Source organism: Trachypithecus francoisi, unplaced genomic scaffold (genome assembly GCF_009764315.1).
Source record: "Trachypithecus francoisi isolate TF-2019V2 unplaced genomic scaffold, Tfra_2.0 Lachesis_group13, whole genome shotgun sequence".
Lineage (NCBI taxonomy): Eukaryota > Metazoa > Chordata > Mammalia > Primates > Cercopithecidae > Trachypithecus > Trachypithecus francoisi.
This window is the reverse complement of record NW_022681458.1, coordinates 36,192,192-36,217,254: the sequence shown is the minus strand read 5'-3', so window position 1 is coordinate 36,217,254 and position 25,063 is coordinate 36,192,192. Positions and strand designations below refer to the sequence as shown.

Sequence of the window (25,063 nt, the reverse complement as noted above, 5' to 3'; positions counted from 1 at the left end):
TTGACTTAGTTTCCTTAGTGTGGTTTTTGCATCACAGTATCTGAAAGCATGTCCCAGCTGCTGCATTCATCACAGGCCAGGCACCAAACCGGGTCAGGCACTTTTGCAGCAAAAGTGATCTCTTCTCAGTACTTTGGTATAAATTGTGCTGCTATTGATATCATTACCAGTTTTTTTTTTTATGGGTTTCCAGATTTCAGTGTCGTGAAGTTTTTTAGGCATCAGCTGAAAAGCCCTATCTGATGCCCATAAAATCTACACAAAAAGAAAATCTAGTTACCTCCAAAAACAAATGATGTACCACTTTCACTAGTCTTATTTTATTGAGTATTGATGGGGGTAGTAGCAATACTGACAAAGCATGGAAATCATCTGCAAGAAAGACTGTGTACTTTGGGAGAGGAGTTTGCATGCCTTGACTAGTGAGACAAGCATCTTACCAGATATGTCCTTGGGACCATGGGTTGATGTTTTCCTCTTAGGTATTCAGCTTCCACCATACCTTCCTTTTATCTGTATCTTTCTATCAAAATATTTCTTTCTGCTGGCCAGTTTATTTTATTTATTTATTTAGTTAGTTAGTTATTTTCGAGACAGAGTCTCGTTTTGTCACCCAGGTTGGAGTGCAGTGGCGCAATCTCGGCTTACTGCAACCTCTGCCTCCGGACTCAGGTAATTTTCCCTGCCTCAGCCTCCTGAGTAGCTGCGATTACAAGTGTGTACCACCACACCCCGCGAATTTTTGTATTTTTAGTAGAGATGGGATTTTGTCATGTTGGCCAGGCTGGTCTGGAATTCCTGACCTCAGGTGATCCGCCCACCTCAGCTTCCCAAAGTGCTGGATTACAGGTGTGAGCCACCACACCCAGCCTGCTGACTAGTTTAGATGAAAAGAATTGCTGCTGCAAAGAAGAGGTGTTATTCCCCTTACTTCTATGCACTTACCCAGGTAGAGAATGTGGCCCTGCCATAGGAAGGCGTCAAGGGAGTAAAACTAGAGTAGAAATAAAGTTCAAAAGCTTTGGAAACTTCATTTCTCTGGGCTTCAGTTCTTTGTTTGTTTGTTTGTTTGTTTTCGAGACAGAGTCTTGCTCTGTTTCCCAGGCTGGAGTACAGTGGTATGATCTCAGCTCACTGCAACCTCTGCCTCCTGGGTTCGAGCGATCCTTCTGTCTCAGCCTCCTTAGTAGCTAGGACTACAAGTGCATGCCACTATGCCCAGCTAATTTTTGTATTTTTAGTAGAGATGGGATTTCACCATATTGGCCAGGCTGGTCTCCAACTCTTGACCTCGTGATCTGCCCACCTTGGCCTCCCAAAGTGCTGGGATTATAGGCGTGAGCCACCACGCCCGGCCACTTCAGTACTTTTTGGCTATATAAATTAGAAAACTATCTTTTTATAAGTCTACAGTGGGACTTTGTTGCAGCCCCTCCTCCATGCTCATTTAGCCAGCAAGAAAAGGGGGAACAACTTCTTTGAGGTGAGAGTGCTAGAATAATGGTTAGAAGGAAAGTTTCTGACCTATAGTCTCTTTGCACCATTTCTGAAGGGTACACCCATATTTTGTCAAACTCGTTCAACAGTTGTTAAAGTTCAAGATAATTGAGAGGTATTGTTCTAGGTGCTGACTAGTTGCAAAGTCTATTAAGGAAATGTACTACATGAAACCAAGATGCAGCCTATACTGTTTTTCTATACTATTAATATGGATTACCTGGAAGAATGTGTTTTTTTCTACTTCTTTCCCCCTTTTCTAATTTGCAATAAGTTTAGCAACTTGAAATTTACTTTCATCATCAATGTGAAAAATTTACCAACTTAGATGTATTTTAATTCAGAACATTTTCTTCTGTTCATATTTATCTTGTTATCCTAAGTGTCAACAGTCGTGGAAGGAGAGTGTGTGTTTTTCTCCAAACTGTCCAACTGTTTTGGTAGCACCAAGGGAATCCCTTAGGGCAAAGGAAAATCGAGACTCTGAAAAGACCAGCCCCCTGAAGAGGAGTCTCTTTGCATATAATCAGGTTATCATGTTAATCCCAGTTCCCTCTTCCGTCCTTTCACCCCTCCCATTCCTCTGAGCACTCCTCTGTGACTTTATTAAACAGTAAGCATTCTAGATTTCTTTCTTTCTTAAAATTCTGAGAGGTTATCAAATCCTGGCTTTTGCATTATTTTGCATGCGATGCCATTAATAGTTCTATGCTGATTCTTCCTCTGTTCGCTTCATTTTTGTATCTACCTGCTCATTCTAGAAGCCAATATGATTTTCAATATCAACTTCATATTCATCTTTGTGAATGCCCACCCTATTGAAAATCTAGTCTTTGGTTTCTCACGTTTATCAAGACATTTTAAATTAAAAGCAAATCATTCTAACAGTCAGTGGGCTGAAGCCAAGATTTGTATTTTCTCTGAAGGAAATCATAGCAGTTGCCAAAATCTCCCTATTGCTCTTCTTCAAGCCAGAAATGAGAATGATTTTTAGGTGTCTGTTTTATGCTTCTTCTCCTTTGCTTTTTATGTGTAGTCAGTTTCTGAATTCTCCTGTGTCCTCTTCCATGTTCTCTCTCCATTTCTGCCTGTGACTGCTGACACCCTGTTCACCTTCTCCACGTTGCCCTTCTAGCCTCTCTGTGCATGAGGTCCTCTAGTCCTTACAGAATGTCTTGTCAGCGCTTTCACTGTGACCTGCCCCCCATCCTGAGCGCTGTCCAGGTGTCAGTCACCCTAGGATGAAATGACACCAATATTGGTGACAAGCTGGCCTTCTGGTTTTGCTCAGGAGAATCATTAACCATCTTTAAATAAATAAATCCCTGCTGCTGCTCCCCGTACAATTTAGAACATGTGCCTTGTGACTTTTGATGTGGGGCTTATGTTTGAAGCCATTGTTTGTTTTCCCTGCTGCCTGCATCATCATATGTCATGTGGTTTTTTCAGGACCTTGGTTTCAATCTTTATAACTGCCTATCCTTCAAAACCCCAAAATATAATATTAAATGGTGTCACCTGTCATTTAAGCCATCTCCATCTCAAACGTGTCCTCCAAATGAAAATCCACTGAGGAGAAGAGGGAGAGGGAGAGTGTGATTATAACAAAGAGACAGAAACTTATAGACATAGCACCTTACATTTTTGTTGATGTTTATATCTTGCTTGATTCATTGGTGTACCAATTTCACCCTTTAACTAATGGCTGCCACTTTCAAAATTGTTTTCCTCTAACTGAATTAGATGACCCTCCTCTTGGCTTCCTTAGTGACATTTAAGGGGGACATGGATCAGTACCTGTACCCCACTTAATACCAGCTGCCCCACCATTAAAATAATGATTACTGGAGAATTAGAAGATGCACCATCATTCATAGACACTTGGGAACTGACTTCACTTTCTCCTATGAGGATGTGGCTTGACTGGTGTTGATTGCCCTAAATCCTGTTAAAACATGATGAATCTTGCCATCTTCCTAAAAGTCTGTACAGTCAATGAGTGTTTAAGTTTTTCCTGAATGTGGCATAAGTCCTGAATATAAATCGAGAATATTCTAGTGAGAATTTTGCTTATCCTGATCTGGCAAGATCCTATCTGGTGAGGACATAGTCACCAGCGGCTGCACACCCAATCAGGGACTCTTCTATTCCTGCACCTAGTAGCTTTCTCTTTGGCTTCTGTTCAGTTTCAAGTGTCAGCTAAATAAAATGGAGACTTGATCTAGCCTTTGGTGTATGTTTTCATTGGTGTGTGTTCTCCCATAAGCCATGTATAACCTACTTGAAACACTTTAATGTTTATGTGTGCTAAGATGTACTGAAATGTTCCTCATTTCCACATTTCCTTTTCTGAAAGATAACTTGAGAGTAGATGAACACCATGACTGCTGATCTTGATATCATCCTCATCCCTTCTCCCTGTCCTGATGCATAGGAGCACCTCAAATATTTAATTGTGTGGGGGGGAAAAAAAACCAGCAAGCAGTTCTATAAGAATTTATGCTTAAAAATACTGAACAATTCCTATTTTATTTGGGCTTTGCTTCTAGTGGCTTTTAAACTATGATTCTAAGGAATATTATTGTTCCTTGAGCTGAACATGGGGTTTTTGCCTCTAAATTCCAATAATAAGAGTCTTTTCTCAATTAGCTGAAAAAATACTAATGAATAGCAACATTTTCCCATTTTTGAACTCCCTTCTCACCTTATCTTTATTTGTGTAAAAGTTTTGATTCATATTGTAACGCTGTATTTGTTTTAGTACAAAATTAGATTTTACTATTTTAATTTACAAATTATTCCATGAAAATTAACTTGACTTTCGGCCGGGCGCGGTGGCTCAAGCCTGTAATCCCAGCACTTTGGGAGGCCGAGACGGGCGGATCACAAGGTCAGGAGATCAAGACTATCCTGGCTAATACGGTGAAACCCCGTCTCTACTAAAAAATACACAAAACTAGCCGGGCGAGGTGGCGGACGCCTGTAGTCCCAGCTACTCGGGAGGCTGAGGCAGGAGAATGGCGTAAACCCGGGAGGCGGAGCTTGCAGTGAGCCGAGATCCGGTCACTGCGCTCCAGCCTGGGTGACAGAGGGAGACTCCGTCTCAAAAAAAAAAAAAAAGAAAAGAAAAGAAAATTAACTTGACTTTCAAGAGCTTAGCTTTTTGAGCAGAGAAGATAACAAAGCTCACAACAAATAACACGTGCTATAAACTGCTTTTTTGTGGGAGGGAGTCCTGCATGAAAATTATATACCAGACAGTTCTGTGTCCTGTGCATGGCTTTAATTTATTTCAGCCTCCTATCAGTTTTGTTATGTGCTATTTTCACCAAGTTTTAAATGATGAGACTGAGTCACAGTGCAGTGCAAGTTCAATGCTACAGAGCAAACAAAGGCTCAATCTGTTTGACTCCAAAACCCAGGGTCCTCTCCACTGTCCTGACACATGACAGTTAGCAGTATTAGTGTCTAATTGTTCCTGTTAGATTATAAGCTTCTTCACTGTAGAGGTTATGTTTCCTTTATTCCCCAGCACTGGAAGGCTCTGTAAAACTGGATGGAGTTGTCCCCTCTCATTTCAGTTAGCTTTACTTGTACAACACGACTTCTACTCTGCTATATATTCAAGGTTTTGCCCAAATTATCTTCAGTACTCCTGATTACTTGCCCTCTGTTGTACATTAGGACTTACCTTTCTTTGTCTTTAAGGTGGAACTCAGTCTCTTCCTGACAGCCACCTTCAAATAGGGTTTAGTAATTTAGAAGACCATTCTAGGAAGTTTTAAAAGTCTGAGATAACAGTTCATATTTAAAGGTGCTCATTATTATTATTATTATTATTTTGAGGCAGAGTCTCGCTCTGTCACCCAGACTGGAGTGCAGTGGCCGGATCTCAGCTCACTGCAAGCTCCGCCTCCCAGGTTTACGCCATTCTCCTGCCTCAGCCTCCCGAGTAGCTGGGACGACAGGCACCCGCCACCTCGCCTGGCTAGTTTTTTTTGTATTTTTTAGTAGAGACAGGATTTCACCGTGTTAGCCAGGATGGTCTCGATCTCCTGACCTCATGATCCGCCCATCTCGGCCCCCCAAAGTGCTGGGATTACAGGCTTGAGCCACCGCACCCGGCCAAGATGCTCATTATTTATTTCAATGTGGAATGATTTGTACTTGTTATTAACACATTAAGAAAGAAAGAAAAAATAGAATTTAACTGAACAGGAGACGTTCAATTGTGGAGTACAGAAAAGCCAAGAAGAAGAAAGTTATTCCTGATATATTTAAGAAAGATCTAGCCATCTTAAATTTTTTTTTTTTTTTAATGTTTCAAATAGCTGATACACTGGTACAAAACTGAATTGTCATCTTATGGGAGACACTATAATACTATGGCATATTGATGGAATACACAAACCTGAATGCTTATTATTATTATTTTGAGACAGAGTCTCACTCTGTCTCCCAGGTTCAGTGGCACGATCTGGACTCACTGCAACCTCTGCCTCCTGGGTTCAAGTGATTCCCCTGCCTCAGCCTCCTGAGTAGCTGGGATTACAGTTGTGCACCACCACGCCTGACTAATTTTTGTATTTTTAGTAGAGACACGGTTTCACCATGATGGCCAGGCTGGTCTCAAACTCCTGACCTCCAGTAGTCCACTTGCCTCGACCTCCCAAAGTGCTGGGATTATAGGTGTAAGCCACTGTGCCTGGCATGAATACATATTATTATAAAATTGTATCTTAAATATTTTAACATGTTATTATTTAAAAATGTTATGAGGACTCATAGGCACGTGTCCTTAAATTTGAAGGAAAATTACCTACTGTGGCTTTTTTAAGGAAAATGTATTTATTACCTAAGAAAAACCATGTCTCTCTCTCTCACACACACATACACTCTCTCTCTTCATTTAATATATTTTACTTTTTGTTTTCTCCCATTCAAGAATTTACTGGCCTGATTAAATGGAAATAAACCAGAGTTCATGAATTTTGCCCCATTTTCTTAATTTTAAAGATAATGTGTTGCTTCTGAGGATACTGCATTTAGACTGACTTGTTCATTTCATGTTGCTGGTAATTGAGGGGCTTAATCTGAAAGGAACTTAGTCTTCAGATCACCTAAGGGAGGGAAAAAGGTAGTGAGTGGTATGGGATCCTACTTTCTTGAAATTTTATGGTACTTTTTCTTGCTTCTACTCTTCTTGGTTTTTTTTTTTTTTAAAGATGTTTTATTTCAAAGAACCATTGCCAACTGTACAATTATTGGTATGTCCGTTGGTTAAGAAATGTTTGAGATAGAGGTGGACGGATGGTGAAGAATGTAGTGATGTCTTTTAATAAAAAAGAAATAAAGAAAACTGAACTTGGACTTTATAACTGCTTTTGGCATAGGTCTGTGTCCTAAGTAGCATGTTAATTTCTTATCATGAAAGACGTTTGTGTGTGTGTGTGTGTGTTTTTTTAAAGCAAGTTCTATCTGGATAAAGATAAAAAATATTTGCAGTTCTTTGTTTTGTACAAACTAAGAATGTTAAAGCACATATAACAACCAGGTTTGTAAATAACCTACAAAGTGGATGAAAACTGTTCCTTTAAACTGGAATCACTTCAGAGGTTTGGGGAATTATTTTCAGAATATTGAGAAAAGAGAAATTGCATTTCAACTGTTTTCTACTCTTTTCCCAAAAGTACAAAAATAAAAAGTTAATTTTTATATGAGAGTGATTTTTAAACCACAAGCAGATTTTTTTTTTTTTTTTGAGATTTTTCTCTATAGTGGCCAATTTTGTATGAAACAAATTATTTTAGGCCTAATTGCAGTCAGAACAGTTAGGCCGCTGGCTCTGCTAAGGTTGAATTTCATTTGAACTTTCTGATAGTATGATCTTTTTTCAGAATTTAATAACTGACTCAAATATTTAATAGTGGAAGCTTTCATTAAATTAAAAAGAAATCAGGATATATTTTTAGAAGAACTAACTTATTTTCTTTATCAGTTCTGTCTACTTTAGGAGAAGAGGAAGAGAATGGAAGCAATCTCTTTGTGTACTTAAATAGGCATTAATGTTATAACCCCAGCAAATAATTTATTTTGGTCTATATCATCATTAAAAAGATTTGGAAAGCACCAAATGGCAGTAATAACTATACTTCCAGCTCTATTGAATAGCAAATTACACTGACTGTGTGAATCTCTTCATTCATCTCCTGGATAATCATTCTTTTTAATACTCACATATATTTTCTAGATCAGTTTTTAGATTGTACACAGTCAACTAGTGCATTGCCTAACAGTTTCTGTTAAATGCAATGGCTTGTTTTGAAATGCAGCTGGGGAAAGATGAGAGTTGAAAGATTTTGTTTCCATGTGTCAATCTATAAGTAGATGACAAAAGATCATTAAATGGATTAATTTACAAGCATCCTTGGAAATAGAATGTTTTTACATAAAAGCATGTTGTAAACCTTTTTAATTAAAGTGCATTGTGTCATGCACTCTCTTCACCCCAGGGTTCTTTTGACCTCTCACCTCTCACTTTGTCTTCCAGGCACTCCACTGCTGGTGAGGAGAAGCAGTGACCCAGTGCCAGGCCCTCCTGCTGATACCCAGCCAGTCGCTTCACACCCTGGTGGCCAGAGTCTGAAACCGGTTGTTCCAGTAGGTATCCTGCTGTTTCTATTTCTAATGAAAGATCAAAGCGCTGTACCCATAGGTTAAGTGGGACTTTGCAGTTTTAAATACATTGATAACTAGATAGAGATCTTTTGATAGTATATATAGTATTAGTTATACTAATAGCTAGTATACTTGTATATAGTTATAGTGATAGCTATTATGTATATGGCATTGATTATGTGCCAAGTACTATTTTACTTGTTTTATATTAAGTCATCTAAACTTCCACATCAAGGTAAGCACATGTTTTTATCTCCATTTAACTGATAATGAAATTGAGGCAGAGGATGGTTTAGCAATTTGTTTAAGGTTACATAGCCAGTAAGTGGCAAAGCAAGGAATTTCACCCAAGTGTTCTGGCTCCAAAATCCTTGCTTCTGGCCAGCATACTATACTGTTACATTTTCTTCATCTTCCTGTTTCATAATGTCCAAGAATATCGTTATATTTTTGCTGTGTTAACCCAGTGCTTTGCCAAACCATACCATGGTGAGTGGCGTACATTTTCAGGCTCCCAATATCACGAAAATGTGGTGCCAGGACTAGATTTGTAGAACTCAGCATTCAGATTGAAGAAAAACAAAATCATTGACCAAAAGTGCTTATAATCAGATATACTTATAACTGATAGGTTAAGTGGAGAATAATTTCCTGAAGAGATGATATTCTCCTTCCATATAGGACTGTGGGATCTTCTTGCTAAATCCTCAGTTGCTTTGAAGAGCTGTAATTGTGGATAATTCTCTCAGATAGCCTAAGAATTCAATTTTGGCTAATGACTATATACCATTGCAATAGGTAATCTTCGATAACATAACCTTATTAAAAAAGTCCCTAAAAGCAAGACTCTTTCTCACTTTAAGTCTCACTGTCTATAGTGCCTTAAGAAAAAAATAAACACATCATTTATGGGTATATACGGATGCTGAAATGAGTTAAACATATTCTTCTGGTTTGGTATAAAATATTCTTATCAAGAGCCGTGTCAGTATGTATGAGATAGGAGTCACTATTTCAAATCATTAGCTCTTTGCTAATAGATTTGTGGCAATATTTTGGCATATTTATTTTATTATAAAAGAAAGCAAATGTCTTGAAAGTATTTTAGATGTAATGTTTTTCCACTAACCTATTTAAAACTCTATTCTTCTAAGGAAATATATTTAATGGAACATTAATAAAAATCAGGTGTATGTGTTCTATTTTAATTTAAGTACAAACAAAACTGGTATGTGGTATGACATTTTTTAAAACACACACTGGTTGAGACCATGTTGAGTCTAATTATGTTGGATTGGGGGAAGACAGCTATTCAGTGAGAGAAGAATTACATAAAAGAGCAGAACTACAATTTAGTTATTTTCGTGATGTCTGTGTGTCTGTGTACGCTAAAATGAGGGTGTGTTTGATTAATGTGTTAGCATTGTTTGCATGGAGAAAGCCCCTGTATTTGCACCTTTTCACACTGCTATAAAGAAATGCCTGAGACTGAGTAATTGATAGAGGAAAGAGGTTTAACTGACTCACAGTTCTGCATGGCTGATGAGGCCTCTGGAAACTTAAAATCATGGTGGAAGGGGAAGCAAACATGTCCTTCTTCACAAGGAGGCAGGAGAGAGAAGTGCAGAGTGAAGGGGGAAGAACCCCTTATAAAACCATCAAATCTCATGAGAACTCACTCACTAGCATGAGAACAGCATGGGAGGACTGAACCCATGATCCAGTCACCTCCCATGGGGTCCCTGCCCCAACATGTGGGGATTACAATTTGGTTTACAATTCAAGATGTGATTTGTGTGGGGACAGAAACCTTAACCGTATCAGTCCTCCAATGTTTATTTCCATGTTTCTATCACTTAGGCTGTGGGCTGAAACTAATTAAAATGACATCAATGTTACTTTCCCTAGAGGAAATGATGGCTACTGTCCATCTGGTAAATGCTGTAGCCTCACCAAAATATGACATCAGTGAGTTCCAAGTTGGGGTATGGGACAGCAAGACATATTATTACTAGCAAAGATGTATATCACAATTCAAGAATAAATGCTGGTGCCCCAAATCCTTGTGCCTTATGCAAGTGATCAAATATAGGCTGAGTTCCTGTGTATCAACAGTGAAAAGGAAACACATGTTTCTTCCTTTCCTCATTGTGTCCTCTATGGATGATGGAGTACAGACCACAGACCCAAAAAAGTAGAGTCTGGTCCTTGCCCTTGCATGGAATAGTGGCACATCTTAGGTGTCTCTTGCTTCAATTGTAAAATAATCTCCGTGAATACTTTAAGCTTTCACATCCCGATGTACAGACGTTGTGCCTTATGTATCTTTATCTAGGGCCAAGTACATGGATGCTCAGTGTATATGTTTTGGACTTAGGAATGCAAGACACATGCAAGTCTAGGAAGAGTCCTAGAAGTTCTTAGAAATTAGCAGCTTAATAATTAATAATAATTAATCTGACTCAGCAATTCTCTCCGTTTCCCGAAGAGCATCTACCAGGTAAATGCTGGTTTAAATCCAGTTTATCTGCTCCAAGGTCTAGTTCACCACAGGCAAGAGACAGATAGTTACCTGTCTTATTATACAAACATTAATAAAGACACTTAGGTGTGTTTATTTTTTACTAGCAGGAAGATGGTGTGTGTGTATGCTTGTGTATTATAACTGTTAATATATCCCTGCATATCCAAACTTGTGGAATGCTTAGATCTATACTGTCCAGTATAGTAGCCACTAGCCACATGTGGTTACTGAGCTCTTGAAATGTGTCTGAGCCAAATGTAAATGTACTTAAAATGTAATACACACACTGGATTTCAAAGACTGAAGCATGAACAAAATAACACAAAAGGTCTCAATAATTGTTGTATTGACTATATGTGGAAATGATAATATATTAGATATACTGGGTTGAATAAAATATATTCTTAAAATTATTTTCACCTATTTGTACTTTTTTTATTTACATGGCTACTAGAAAATTTAAAATTCTATTTGTGGTTCTTACTGTGTTTTATTGGACAGTGCAGCTCTAGACAGAAGCAAAATTGGGTATAGCATTAATGAGGTGGTTTCAGTCTGGGGAAGATCTTTGAGCGTCACATCATCTCTTGGGCAACAGTGCGATTTGGTTTGCCTAGGGCAGTCCTGGTTAGTGCCTCTTGTTCTGGCATAATTATGAATAATGTTTTCACGAACTTTCAGAGGTGCCCGTGTACGGATGATAAATTACATGGCACCCTACATATAGCCCTATACTCACTTTTATTGTTCGCTCACTGATAAGAGAAGCAGCCTTTCAAGGAAACCTTGGGAACATAACAACCACAACTCTTTCACTGGCACCCTGCAGAGGAGGTTCTGTGTGGTAGGGACCTGGGCCTGGAGCTATGGACACTGATACTTCATATTCTTTTCCATCTCTAGGATTTTGTACTTGGTGCTTCCTTCACAACTTCAGCTACACCATTCTTGATTCCTCTGATTTGATAAGTGATGATGAATTCGGGGAGCATGTGATAATATAGCCATATAGCAACTAATATGAAAAATAATTGTTTAAAAATCCATGTTCAATTGTGTTTCAGTCCAATATTCATGGGAAGAAAAAACAATCAAAATTTCCATCTCTTAAATAGTGTTCACATATAAGTAATTCACAGATGGCAGAGCTGCAAGTGGGTTATGTTCAATCATTCCCAAGAAATTAAACTTACTTATAACCCACAGCATAAGAAGCTGTAAGGATGAATATTTGACACATTTGATTATGTTGAAATACTGCCTTTAAAACCACAGTTGATGACTGTTATTTTTAGTTGCACTTCATTAGGCTTACTGTAGAGGGAAGAGTTTTCACTGATGCCCAGAGATATGTGTTTTTGAAAAGTTGCAAAAGTTACACTTGTTTTCTAGCTGATTAAATTTATTACAAATTGGTTATTTAAGATGTACACTCTCAGACATGCTGGAGTTTTAAAAAGGGCTTATATTAGAAAGATCAGATTCTCTGCAAGCTTCAAATTCTATGTATATTGAGAAGCCACTAAATCTAGTATTTGTTATTTAACACCAGACACACAGCAAAGAAATGTGTTTCCTTTGTTTCTGTTTTGGTCAACGTACCTAATTATCAGAATAGTACAATTATTAATGTGCAAATAGTAATGACTGTTTACCTTTCAAGACAATATAGCAAATCCAACTCTATTGACTGCTTTTGAATTAAGAAAGAGAATCCTAGAAACAGGATATTTTGGTGAGAGTCCTTTTATGGGACTTCTTACCTTCCTTTTCTTGATTGTAACCTGGTGTTCTTGGCTTAAGGGCATACCATAAAAGCAGGTTCTTGAAACTGATGTTCTCAAACTTGCAATGGAACAGAACTCTAAAACAGATGTGATTTTTTGTCTTAATATCCGGTTAACTACCATGGTTGTTTTGTGTTTTAATGACTGTTTATAGTTTTTAATTTAACCCTTAAGGCAAATTGATCCTGCAGGGCGAGAAAATTAAAAACTGGATTCCTGAAAATTATAATACTGTGGTTGTTCTCAGAGAGTGAATGGCATTGTTTGTTCTAAAACCATCACTTGTCTTACATTACCAAAATAATTGACCTATCTTTTCAAAGTCCATGTCTATTTTATATATATATATATATGTATACACACACACACACACACACATATATATACATATATATGTAAAATTAAAAAATAAGTTGGCAGATTTGGGGGTTGTTAAATTAGAAGTTCATGGATAGATTTCAGGGGAGTCTGTTAACTCTGAAGTTTTATGCCTTAGCCAGGGGATGGGGGTGTGTTTCATGAAAGAGATTCTATTACTTCAGATTTTAAAATAATAACAATAAATCAACCACTGATTGGGGGTTAGATTAAATAATGTAGGAAAGCCACTAATTCTCACAGTGAGCAAAATGAGATAAGTTAAGAAGTAGAAAATTATCACGTCCTCTCTGCAAATATGTATTAAATAATGAAGGTTAGTTCACCGTATTATCACCTGTTTACGTGACAAATAATGTGTAAGTTCAAGATTTTAAGATGAATAGAAGTTTTAGACTTTTTTCATTGAGAGGCTAAAAATCACTCTTTAGTCAGTAGCAACACAATTATTAGCAACTCTAAGATTGGGGGTAAAGGACACAGACGGATGGCGGGAAGACACCCTGAGGGGAAGTGTTTCCACTGTCCTGTGTGTTCTACTGAGACAAGAAGGGAAAATACAGTGTTCTTTGGGGTTTGTGGTATTTTATCAGTGAGGATAGTGGCAGGTGGCTGCTAGTGAGAGAACATTCTTACTGGGAGTGGCAGCATTCTTTTTGCATCTTGCTAAGATAATATGATGACATGTCGATTTGAGGAATTTCCCCTCATATGTCACACGTTTTCTCATGTTTGTCGCATATTTGAAGTTATTGTCAGTATTGCCCCTGGATTAAACTTCCTCAGACCCATGAAGGAAATCATCGAGATATTACAGAGAAATTTAAATAGCTTGATTTCAGGGTTAAAATAATCAAATTACCACTGTGATGTCAGAGGACTTTTGGTTGCAGGTTGCTGACTATCAAAATCCAACAGAAGGCGGGGTGCAGTGGCTCATGCCTGTAATCCCAGCACTTTGGGAGATTGAGGCAGGTGGATCACCTGAGGTCAGGAGTTCGAGACCAGCCTGGCCAACATGGTGAAACCCCATCTCTACTAAAACTACAAAAAAAAAAAATTATCCAGGCATGGTAGCGTGTGCCTATAATCCCAAGCTCTTGAGAGGCTGAGGCAGGACAATCGCTTGAGCCTGGGAGACGGAGGTTGCAGCGAGCCAAGATCGTGTCACTTCACTCCAACCTGGGCAACAACAGTGAAAACTCCATCTCAAAAAAAAAAAAATCCAACATATAACTTACCAAACATTCTGAGTGTCCAAATCATATTTTTCCATCCATGAGATGTAGAATCAAGTATCTATAGAAACACTGGAACAAAATAAATGTTGTGGGTACTGATGTGTATTAGAAGGAAGGCTCTATCCGTTGTTCTGCAAAGAGGAGAGATGGATTCTGAAGAGCAAAACGGGGAGAAATAGCATGTAATATATTACTGCATTATTTAGAGATACTGAAACTATAAAAGGTTTTTCTTTTTTTCCCCACCCTGACACAGTGATTTAATAATAGTTCTGGTGTTTGTAACTCCAGCTGTTCACACTGTGTGCTGATAAGACCAGAGCTTGGAGACACATTGCAACGATGGCTTTCATATGGCTTTGTTTTTAAGAGATAAAGCTGCCATCCAATATTTCATGGGGCCAAATGTTTACTTCATTTGGCAAGTTAGGCAGCTTAATTTTTAAATCAGTTATGCTTGTAAGACTCAAATTTCAGGTAGGGGAAAACCTGAAACCTAATTTACTCTGCAACAGAGTTTTTCACCATATCTCAGCAGAAGATGTTGAAACAAATCTGGGTTGCCTGAATATCTGTACCATGACTAATCAAGGCAGCTAAGAAATGAGATTCCTATTCATATGTGTGCTCCCCGATTTTTCTTCTTAAGAGGATCTTAGTCTAACACTGAAAAACTCTAAAAGAAGGATCACTATTTTAGGTCAATTTCAGAAATTGAAAAGGTAACCATGACATGTCTTTTTTGCTGTCAGGCTTGATCTGCTCACAATGAAAACTGAATGGGTTTTGTTTTCATGTCAAAATAAATTGACTAATCCCTTAGATGCCCAAGATTTCTGCTATGTGCTTTCTAGGAAGCCTAAGACGTGGTTCCTGTCCTCAAGAAACTTGCAACCGACTTACAGAGACCACATCTAAAGCAGTTAAACAGCCCTAGCAGTCTGCAAGCATGTATCAGATTATCAAATAATACAGTTTTAACAATCAAAATGAGTGTTTTTTTTCCTTTAGCCTGCACTTTGGTACTCTGCTTAGCCTCCCTAACCCCTGAAGGGAATTGCCATGTGCAGTATCTCTATTAGCTGTTATCTCTCTGAAATATAATGTTTACATGACTGCATGTTTTCAAGACTGTGAGCTCGTCAGAGGTGCAGGCCAGTGTATTCATTTTTGTATTCAAGCCCCCAGGCCCAGTGCCTGGCACTTACAAGGTCATCACAAATATATGACTAGATGATAAAATCATAAAATCTGGAATCATAAAGTTAGTAATCTTTGTTGTTATAACTTTGTAATTTTCTAATAACTGTGTTTAAAACATTTAGAAAAGTCTTGATTATAAGTTTCTGGATAATTTCTTATATCCATTACATCTCAAGATTGCTACTTCTAAATTTTCCTCCTATTCCATCTTCCTTAAGAAAATTTTCTAATTTCAGTTGATTTGGAAGAAAATAAAAAATACTTCTGGTATGTGAATTAATTAAAAAGAATGAGAACATTTATGATGTGTTTTTTGGCAAAGCACTAATAAACATCTCAATCTCACTTTCACAATATGGGCAGATGTGATTTGACAGTGTTGTTTGAAATTTTGTAAAGATTATGTTTAAAGTAGTTTTATTTTAAAGGCCAAGATCCTGTGTCTGATTGCATCAATAACTCTGTGACCCTAAGAAAATTAGTTAAATAGTGGGTGATGTCTTCAGAAATTTTATGTAATGGAAGGGAAATAAATAGAGAAGCTGTATGAACTCCAGTTGTTCTTAGGGACTTAGCCATCCAAACTAGTGACTTCAAGATTCCAGATGTGAATTATTAAGTTGGTTGGTATCAGTTCAACTTTAAATTTCATTTTAATGTCTCAATATTCATAACCGGTTGTGCAGTGAGATTATCTTTCCATCCAAAACACCAATAATCATTTTTTTAATTGGTCAAATGAATAATATCAAGAAATATTTTTTAAATGCCACACACACAAAGGCAGCAGCATAAATGCCTACATAGGCATATATGTGTACCCTTATCCTCTTTGGAGGGAGAGCTACTATCTAAATCTGAAGACTAAAGTACATATAGTCATGTCATTGTAAAGTGAAAGTTAAGGGTATGGGCTGTGTCTTCCATAGGTTCCAAATTTCTATATGTACCTTCCAAGTTACGGACATTTAGTAAAGATTGATGGCATAGGAGGAAAGGGTTAATGAGAATTCACCTTGGGAAGAAGCAAGACAATTGGCCTTGGGAGGAAAAGGAAAATTATTTTCTTTGAGTATGATTTGATTCGTGGAAATCTCTTCTGATAGGGGATTTTTTTTTTTTTTTTTTTCTCACACAGCATAAACGCTTCTAAAGTACAAGTTACATTTTGGTTTCTGCTTTCAAAATCTTGTCACACAATGACATTGTACAGACGTTTAAAAGAGTTTTATTTCTTAGGAGAGTGGCCCCTTTCCTAATAGCTCTGTACTTTAAAATAGAATTCTGATTTAGATGAATCACATTTCAAAAAGTAGCTACTGTGTGTGTTTTACGCTTGTGGAAACATATAGCGTCCTCATAAGCAGCATGAGAGCCTGTCACCATACAGCTTTTGATGTCTGATTAAATGATCATAGGGACATCTGGAGGGAGTTAGTTTTGAAGTAACTGGTGTGAAGCACTGAAGAATCCGAAGCCTTCTGACAGACTAAAACCATTAAAAAAAATTACTACTTTTAGCAAATCTTTTTTAACTTGAAACTGGCTGGAAATTTTCAGACTGACATAGCCCTGATATTTTTCAACAGATTTTTCAGACAGAACTCTCTACCTTTTAAGCAAAGAATGGTTAAGTAGCATTTGTTGCAAAAATCATAAAGGAATATCCTTTGAAAGGAAAAAGTAGATACTGAAAGCAACAGAAGTCAAAATTGATTGATTTGCTTAAAGAAATTGTCTCCTTTTTATCTGCCTTTAATTTTAATCAGTGTATTTTTAAAGGACACACACACACACATACACACACATACATATATATATATATTTACTTGACATTCAGCTATATTCTTATGGAGACCCAAAGGTATTAAGGCAATTGATATTGGTATAATGTTATGGCATGTTTTGAGCACCTATCAAAAGGTTCTAAATTTCTTGAGTCAAAATTTTATTTGCATAGTCTCATAAAATACAGGCATTGTTTATTTAAAGGTTGTATAATTTGTAATTTGTCTAATGAGGTTCTCCTAGTATGAGGTGATTTCTTATTGTTTCTTATTATTATATGTGTGTTATAGACGTGCGTATACATGTTATGTGTATATGTATATATACATATATGTATATAAGTATGTGTATATATGTATGTGTGTGTATGTATACACCCCTGTGTGTGTGTTTGTGCAGATGTTTATATACATCTCCTGCCTTGAAATCATTGAGCATTCTCCACTGCATTCAGGATTTTTTTTAATTTCTTGGTATGGTTTTTTAAAAAAAAATATTTTTTTCTCTTTTTAAAATTGTAGTAAAAAAATATATATTTACTGTCTTAACAATTTTAAGTGCATAGTTCAATGGTGTGAGTACATTCACATTGTTGTGCATCCATCACTACCACCTCTTCTAGAACTCTTCACCTTGCAATACTGAAACTCTATACCCTTAACAGTAATTCCTTATTCCTTCCTTTTCCTTGGCAAAAAGTATAACACCATTATGTTACACTTTTTCTACTACTCTAGGTGCTTTACACAAGTAGAATCATGTGGCTGGGTGCGGTGGCTCACGCCTGTAATCCCAGCTTATTGGGAGGCTGAGGTGGGTGGATCACGAGGTCAGGAGATCGAGACCATTCTGGCTAACACGGTGAAACCCCGTCTCTACAAAAATACAAAAAACTAGCCAGGCAAGGTGGCAGACGCCTGTAATCCCAGCTACTCGGGAGGCTGAGGCAGGAGAATGGCGTGAACCCAGGAGGCGGAGCTTGCAGTGAGCCGAGATCGCGCCCCTGCACTCCAGCCTGGGGGACAGAGCGAGACTCAGTCTCAACAAAAATAAATAAACAAACAAACAAACAAGTAGAATAGTGTAGTATTTGTCCTTTTTAAATTGTATTTGTCCTTTTCTGACTGGCTTATTTTACTGAGCATAATATTCTTAAGCATCATTCATGTTGTAGCCTATGTCAGAATTTCCTTCCTTGTTAAGATTGGATAATATTCTGTTGTATTATATACAAATATACCACATTTTGCTTATCTACTTATCTCTTGATGGACACTTGAGTTGCTTCCACATTTTACCTAATGTGAAAAATGCTACTGTGGATACGGGTGTAAAATATCTCTTCCAGACTCTGTTTTCAGTTCTTTCCGGGAGATATGCAGAAGTAGAATTATTGGATCATAGGGTTTGTTCTATTTTTCGTTTTTTGAGGAACCACCAAATTATTTTCCACAGAGGTGTATCATTTTACGTTCCCACCAGCAGCACACAAGAGTTCCAATTTCTCCACATCCATGCCAACACTTGTTGGTTTCTGTTTTGTTTTTAGTAATCATCCTAATGACTGGGGAGGTGATACTTCATTGTAGTTTCGATTTGCATTTCCCTGATGGTGAGTGATACTAGGCTTGTTTTTAAATGCTTATTGGCCATTCATGTATCTTCTTTAGGGAAATATCAAGTCCTTTACTGATTTTTGAATTATGTTCTTCATTCATTTGTTGCTGAGTTATAGGAGTTTTCTATATATGCTGGATATTAACTCCTTATCAGATATATGATTTGCAAATATTTTTCTCTTTCTTTACATTGCCCCTTCACTCTATTGATTGTATCCTTTGTACAGACATGTTTAATTTTCATGAAGTTCAATTTGTCTTTTTTTTTTAACTGTGCTTTTTGTGTCACATCCAAGAAATCATTACCAAATCCCACATTGTGAAGATTTTGCCTTATGTTTTCTTCTAAGAGTTTTATAGTTTTGGCTCTCAGGTTTAGGTCTTCGATCTATTTTGAGTTAACTTATGTACACGGTATCAGATAAGGGTCCAGCTTCAGTCATTTGCCTGTGAATATCTGGTTTCCCCAGCATCATTTGTTAAAAAGGTTATTCTTTCCCCCATTGAATGGTCTTGGCACCATTGTTGAAACTCATCTGAACATTCCTTAGAGGGTTTATTTCTCAGTCCTTGATATGGCTTTTCAAAACTTAATCACAACTTATATGCTTAGCTTTATCTCTAGTCACACTGCGTGTGCAGAGAAGACTTCTGTCTGTGGGTCTTTGCCCAGATGTTTCTTCTGCTGGAAGAGTGACAAGTATCATTTGTCTCCCTTTCTGCTGATGAATGTACAGGTGCCCTTCACAACTCAGTGTAATGGCATCTTTCTTTACTAATCCTTAACCACACTCTTTCTATTCCGGACAGAATTTACCACTTCCCACTGATGGCATAATTCGTTCCACCCCATGTTATAATTTTCTGCATTGTATGTCTCCTTTATGAGTCTAGAAACTTGTAGGTGGCTTGAATTTCCTTCCACATTGGAACACAGCATCATGCCTAATAGCAGCATTGATATATTGTTTAAGGAATGGGGAACATTTTCTAATCACATCATTGCTCATTTCAACCATGAAGCAATTTAATTTCAGCTTTAATAGCATTAATTTACATTCTACTTCTGCCAGTGAGTAGCCATATAATACTACCCAGCATGCCTTGGAGGAGGGCTACTTTTCTCCTTCAATTTCCAAGTTCATGTCAGTTGTGGACACTTAATACATATGTTCAAATATATTATTTCATCCCATGAAAAAATCTGTAAGTTCAGCTTTATTGCCTCCATTTTACAGATGACGAAGTTCAGGCTCAAACAAGTTAACTTATTTGCCTTAGGTCACATAACTAACAAGTAGCAGTGCTAGGATTCAAATTTATCTTAACCTGCAGTATAGACTCTTCATTCTACCCCTCAAATCAAATGTTAGCCTTCAGAGTAGCATTTGTCCACATGATGCTTCCATTGCTTTGGGCAGTCTTCCTTTGAAACTGCCTCAAAACCAGTTTATGAGCCCCTTCTCCTAAAAAAGGTTATTTCATCATTTTTATAGTCACTATTTTTCCATCAAAAATGGTGGCGTTCTATTGGATGCCAAAATCTACATTGTATAGTTAGTCTCAGACTGTTTACACAATTTAAATACCTCTGTGAAGGAGAAAAATTTTCCACCACAAAGGAATTTAATTCAGGCATTTAAGACATTTAGAAAAGAATACATTCAGATGGTCTGAAAGGAGCAGAGTTTTGAAGAATTTTTGTTTATTCAGTTGCCTAGTGGTTAAGACATCTAGGTTTTGTCCCTGACTCATCCATTGACTCTGTCAGGTGAAGCAAGTGTAATTTAGTTCTGTGTCTGGAAAAGGAAGATTGTCTTCTATCTTGGCCACAGTGGAATTGCAAGGTTAATGCCTTCTATCTTGAGTACAGCATTTAGCAGACTGTGGGTGCTTAATATATGTTAATAATAGTGATAATAATGAATGTTGATAATTAAAGGTATTTTTTAATTACTAAATTTTCAATGTGTGTTAACTATAATTAAAGGGAAATGATTTAAATTAATATGCATGCATACAAAAACTAGAGTTAGCCACAGCTTTTATTTTTAGCTTCTCAAGTAACATCATGCATGTGAATCTTACATTAAGAAATTCAATTATGATGGCAGTTTCACTAGGGTCATGTATAGAGAGCCCATGCTCTAGTCTGGAAACTAGAAAGGCAATTTGAGTTGAAAAACATGGGCATGAATAGGAAACTTTAAGGGACTTTTGTGGTTGGAGCTTGACCAAATGAAGTTATGCATCAGATACCATTATTATGAATTATCTCCTAAATACTCCCTGTGAGTTCTACCGGGAGTCAGAGGTACTTTACTGGAAGCTGGGCACCATCCCAGAAATACAGATAACAAACAAGACTGCCTGGAGGGTCTATAGAAGATATAGGTAGAATAAAGGAAACAGTAATCATAAATAATGACCCAGGAAATTCAGCTTGGAGATTCATTCTTTGAACTCAAATGCTCAGGGTTACTAAAGGTTGTTATTTCTTAAAGTTCTGGTTTGGCAGTGGGAGTGTGAACCACGAGATGTGGAAGCTTAGAGTAGTTAAGAACGTGGACTCTAAACATGACCCCTTGGTTCTAAGCTAGCTTGACCACTGACTGATTTGCTGGTCAATTTCTGTCAAGTGTTTCCCTTCTTTTGGTCTCACTTTTCTCAACTATAAAGTAATGATAATAAAAGTACTTACCTCCCAGGATTGTCTTGAGAAATTGATGAGTGATTATTTGTAAAAATTATTAGAACACATGGTAAGTACTATATATGTGTGTTAAATACATACGTATGCTGGATTTGTGCCATGCATGGATGGGTAGAAGGTGTAGGATAAGATAGACTATAGAAGTAAGTCAGAGAGTAATCTGCATTAAAAGCTGAATTTGATCAGCTTTAGCTTTAATTTACAGAAGGCACTTAGCACACAGCTAGCAAAAAATATTGATTCCAAAGTCGAGCATTAAATGCATACTGACTCTGTCTTTTGCGTATAGAGACCCTTGCAAGTTCTGTTAATTTCAAAAAAAAAAAAAAAAATTCTTCCAAAGGCAAGTTCTTAAGACAATATTGGAACTACATCAATGAACCCAGCCCTGGCTTTCTTCTCTTGATGTGAAATGTTATCTTCCTTATAATTATTTTGTTTAAGTTGAAAACCTAGAAGGAAACAGGAAAGGACGGATTATTAAGCAACAAAGCAGTTTCAAATGGTTCATACCTGCCATCCATCTCCTGCGGTTTTCTGGAAGCTCCCTTCCCTTGTACGCTTCCCTAATTTGCTAGTCCTGCTGCCTTTATCTTGACTTACCTTCCTTACTTTTTTGTGGAGCAGATACCTTCTCATTCATTAAGACAAGGTTAAAATACCACCTCTTTTTTCTATCCCTTTTCTGAAACTCTACTTCCAGGCAGAAATGTGGTACCTTTTATGTAGTATTTTTAAAGCAATGTATGATAAGACATTTGTTGAGGTCATAATGAAAGTATGTTATTGGAGAAATTAGTATTTAATATAGAACCAAAATATCAGAGGTCAGATATGAGTCACAGAGATCACAGTGTAGATGCCCTCAGATCACACACTTGTTCCTGGACTGAGGCACGTCCTGCTGTGTCCGCAGAGCTACCTGTTCCCTCCTCAGTTCCTGCTCCCCACTCCCACCCAAGCCCAGAAAGAGTGGTTTATACTTCTGTCATGAACAGTAGGACCACTCTCATTTACATTTACATGTCTCTTTCTTTCCCTTGGAGTGGAAGTGCACTGAGGATGGAGAATGTATTTTCTTTATCTTTGCAGGCCAACACTAGCATGTGGTAGGTATTTAATAACTGATGATGGAATAAATGAAAGAATGCATAAAAGAAGCAATGGATAAGCAAATGAAAAGAGAAAAAAAATGAATAAATTATCAGAAAAGGTTTTAAAGATAGCATCTAAGCAAAAAATAAAATGTTTTCAAAGGTAATGTATATTTTTGTATCTTTTGCAGTGCTCAGTTTTTAAGAACAAACAACTATATTTTAATTTATTCAGCATGAAATGTATTTATCTATGTCTTATATCTATGTCTGTATAAGAAAATGAAACAGAGCAGATACAGGTCTCTGAGAGTATTGACATCTCTGCATTTTTAATATGCTTCAAACTCCATCCTTGTAAGTCAGCGTCTTTCATTTTAAATGTAGTTTCAATGGGGGTAATGGAGGGGGTTTTGCTTGGAAATTACTGTACTATTAATTAATCTATTATTTATATGTATATTCAACTTTAGTCTCTGGTCAGTGTTTTCTTAGCAATTTGCAAATATGCAATTTAGTTATCTGTGTATATTTGGGATAGTAGTTATAGATACTATCAAAGTAACCATTTAAAGCTAAAATTTGGGGTATTTATCACCACAAACATTTATCTTTTCTTTGTGTTGCAGACATCATGATCCTTCTAGGTATTTTGAAGTATATAATGTATTAACCCTAATTTGATCGTTATACATTGTATACATATATCAAAATATCAAATGTACCCCCAAAACATGTATAAGTATGATATACTAATAAAAAAAATAACAAATACAAAAAATGAAATTTTATATTTTTAAAAATAAAGTCAAAATTTGGGTTTTCCTGGATTTCTAAATTTGTTTTGATAAATTAATGAACTAGAAATTAATCTTTGCAAGGACCAAAGGATGCAGGTAGAAAAATGTGTAGGAGTTTGTTATGATTCAGGGCACAGGAGGCAACCACCCAAATTACCAGCACAATTCCTTTATCTGTGTAAACTCAGCAGCTGATTCCGTAATAATTATAAAACACACACAACTACACTTACTTTGTGCTAGTCGTTTTTCTAAGTGCTTTAAATGTATTATTTTATCGAATCCTCTTAACACCCCCATAAGGTGGTCCCACTGATATTTCTGTTAGTAAGGAAATGAGGTACATAGAGGTTGAGTAAATGTCAAATTGTTTAGTAAGGCAAATAAGTGGCAGAAATATTTAGGAAATAAAACTTACGTATCTTGGATAAGGGAATATGATAGGAGATGTCAAGAATAATTTCCACATTTCATGTTGGGGTAGTAAAGCAGGTGGGTATTCTATCCACTGACATATAGAACACAGGATCTGTTTGTGGGTAAAGATACAAGTAGAGATGCTTGGAAATCAAAGAAACGCATATCCAAACCTTGAAGTCATTGATTACTTCGTAAGACCAGTTTCTATAAAGGGAAGTGAGGTAAATGCTGTTCGGCTATTATTTGAAAAGATACTGGAGGCAAAGCATTGGGAAAACCCTGTAGAACTTATAATCACATTGAGGAGAACATGCACTGGTTAAATTTTATAAGCTAATAACAATTTAATAACTAATTCCAAGTGGCAAAATACAATTTAAAATGGTTCAGTGGAAAAACAAGGGGCTTTAAAAATTTTTTTTTTATTTTGGTTTTTTGAGAATGGGACATGTAATTCATGAGAACATTGAACATCTACATCTTGGGAAGTGAGAGGTGCGGCTATGCTTCAGGAAAAACTGGAATCTGAGATCCAAGCAATTGCTTCTGCTTCACTCTTTCATAGCTTTCATCATGTTTACCTGCCCACTGTCTTCCTCCACATCGGGGAAACGTGTGGCTGCTAGGAACTCTGGTTTTGCCTTCTGCAGAGAGGAACTAATTCCTTCCTAAGCCTTAAGGGAAAAATGTCTAATTGGCCCAGAATGGTCACTTTGCCCAAGCTATAGCACTTTAAATCTACCATGGCAATGGGGGGTGTAGGGAATGTTCTGCAGACATTTGATGTATGATGCCAGTGAGAGAAGAGCAGTTCTCACCATGTGGAAGACTGGGCAGACATTCCCAGAAGTGTATACCCAGAGTCAAGGCCAGGTATGAATAATCAGGAAAGGCAGTGAGTGCCGAAAGTTCAGGGAAGAACTCAGTGCCATGTGGTCAAGGGGGCTTCAAGGAAAAAGATGGCTTTATGTGGACTTTAAAGGAAGGGTAGACATTTGATAAGCATAAAAAAAGTCAGTGTGCAAATTCACAGCAACAAAGACATGTAAATCATGTTGGGTAGAGGAAGACCTTTCTGGGCAGAGTTAAATTTGAAAGCACTGTTTCTCAAAGAATAATCAAAAGACCCCTTCCCTCAGAAACACCGAAGGGGTTTGCAAAAATGCAAATTTGGGGGCTCCAACTCAGTCTGTTGAATAAAAATCTTTGGGAACAGGATCTGGGAATCTGCATCTTAAATATCCTTTAGCTATTGCAGCCTCCAATGTAATAACAGCATGGAGTGACTTGAGATTATGAAGAAAGGCTGGACCTGGCCTTG

At 37.2% G+C, this 25,063-nt stretch overlaps 1 protein-coding gene across 2 annotated transcripts in view; it reads left to right on the top strand.

The window, feature by feature from the left end:
- Window positions 1-25,063, top strand: part of PARD3B (par-3 family cell polarity regulator beta) — a 1,137,826-nt gene that overhangs the window by 523,894 nt on the left and 588,869 nt on the right. For both annotated transcript variants that reach the window (XM_033230595.1, XM_033230594.1), the window contains exon 4: window positions 8,048-8,157. In XM_033230595.1, the coding sequence (XP_033086486.1) occupies window positions 8,048-8,157 (110 nt within the window). The remainder of the gene's footprint in view (window positions 1-8,047; window positions 8,158-25,063) is intronic.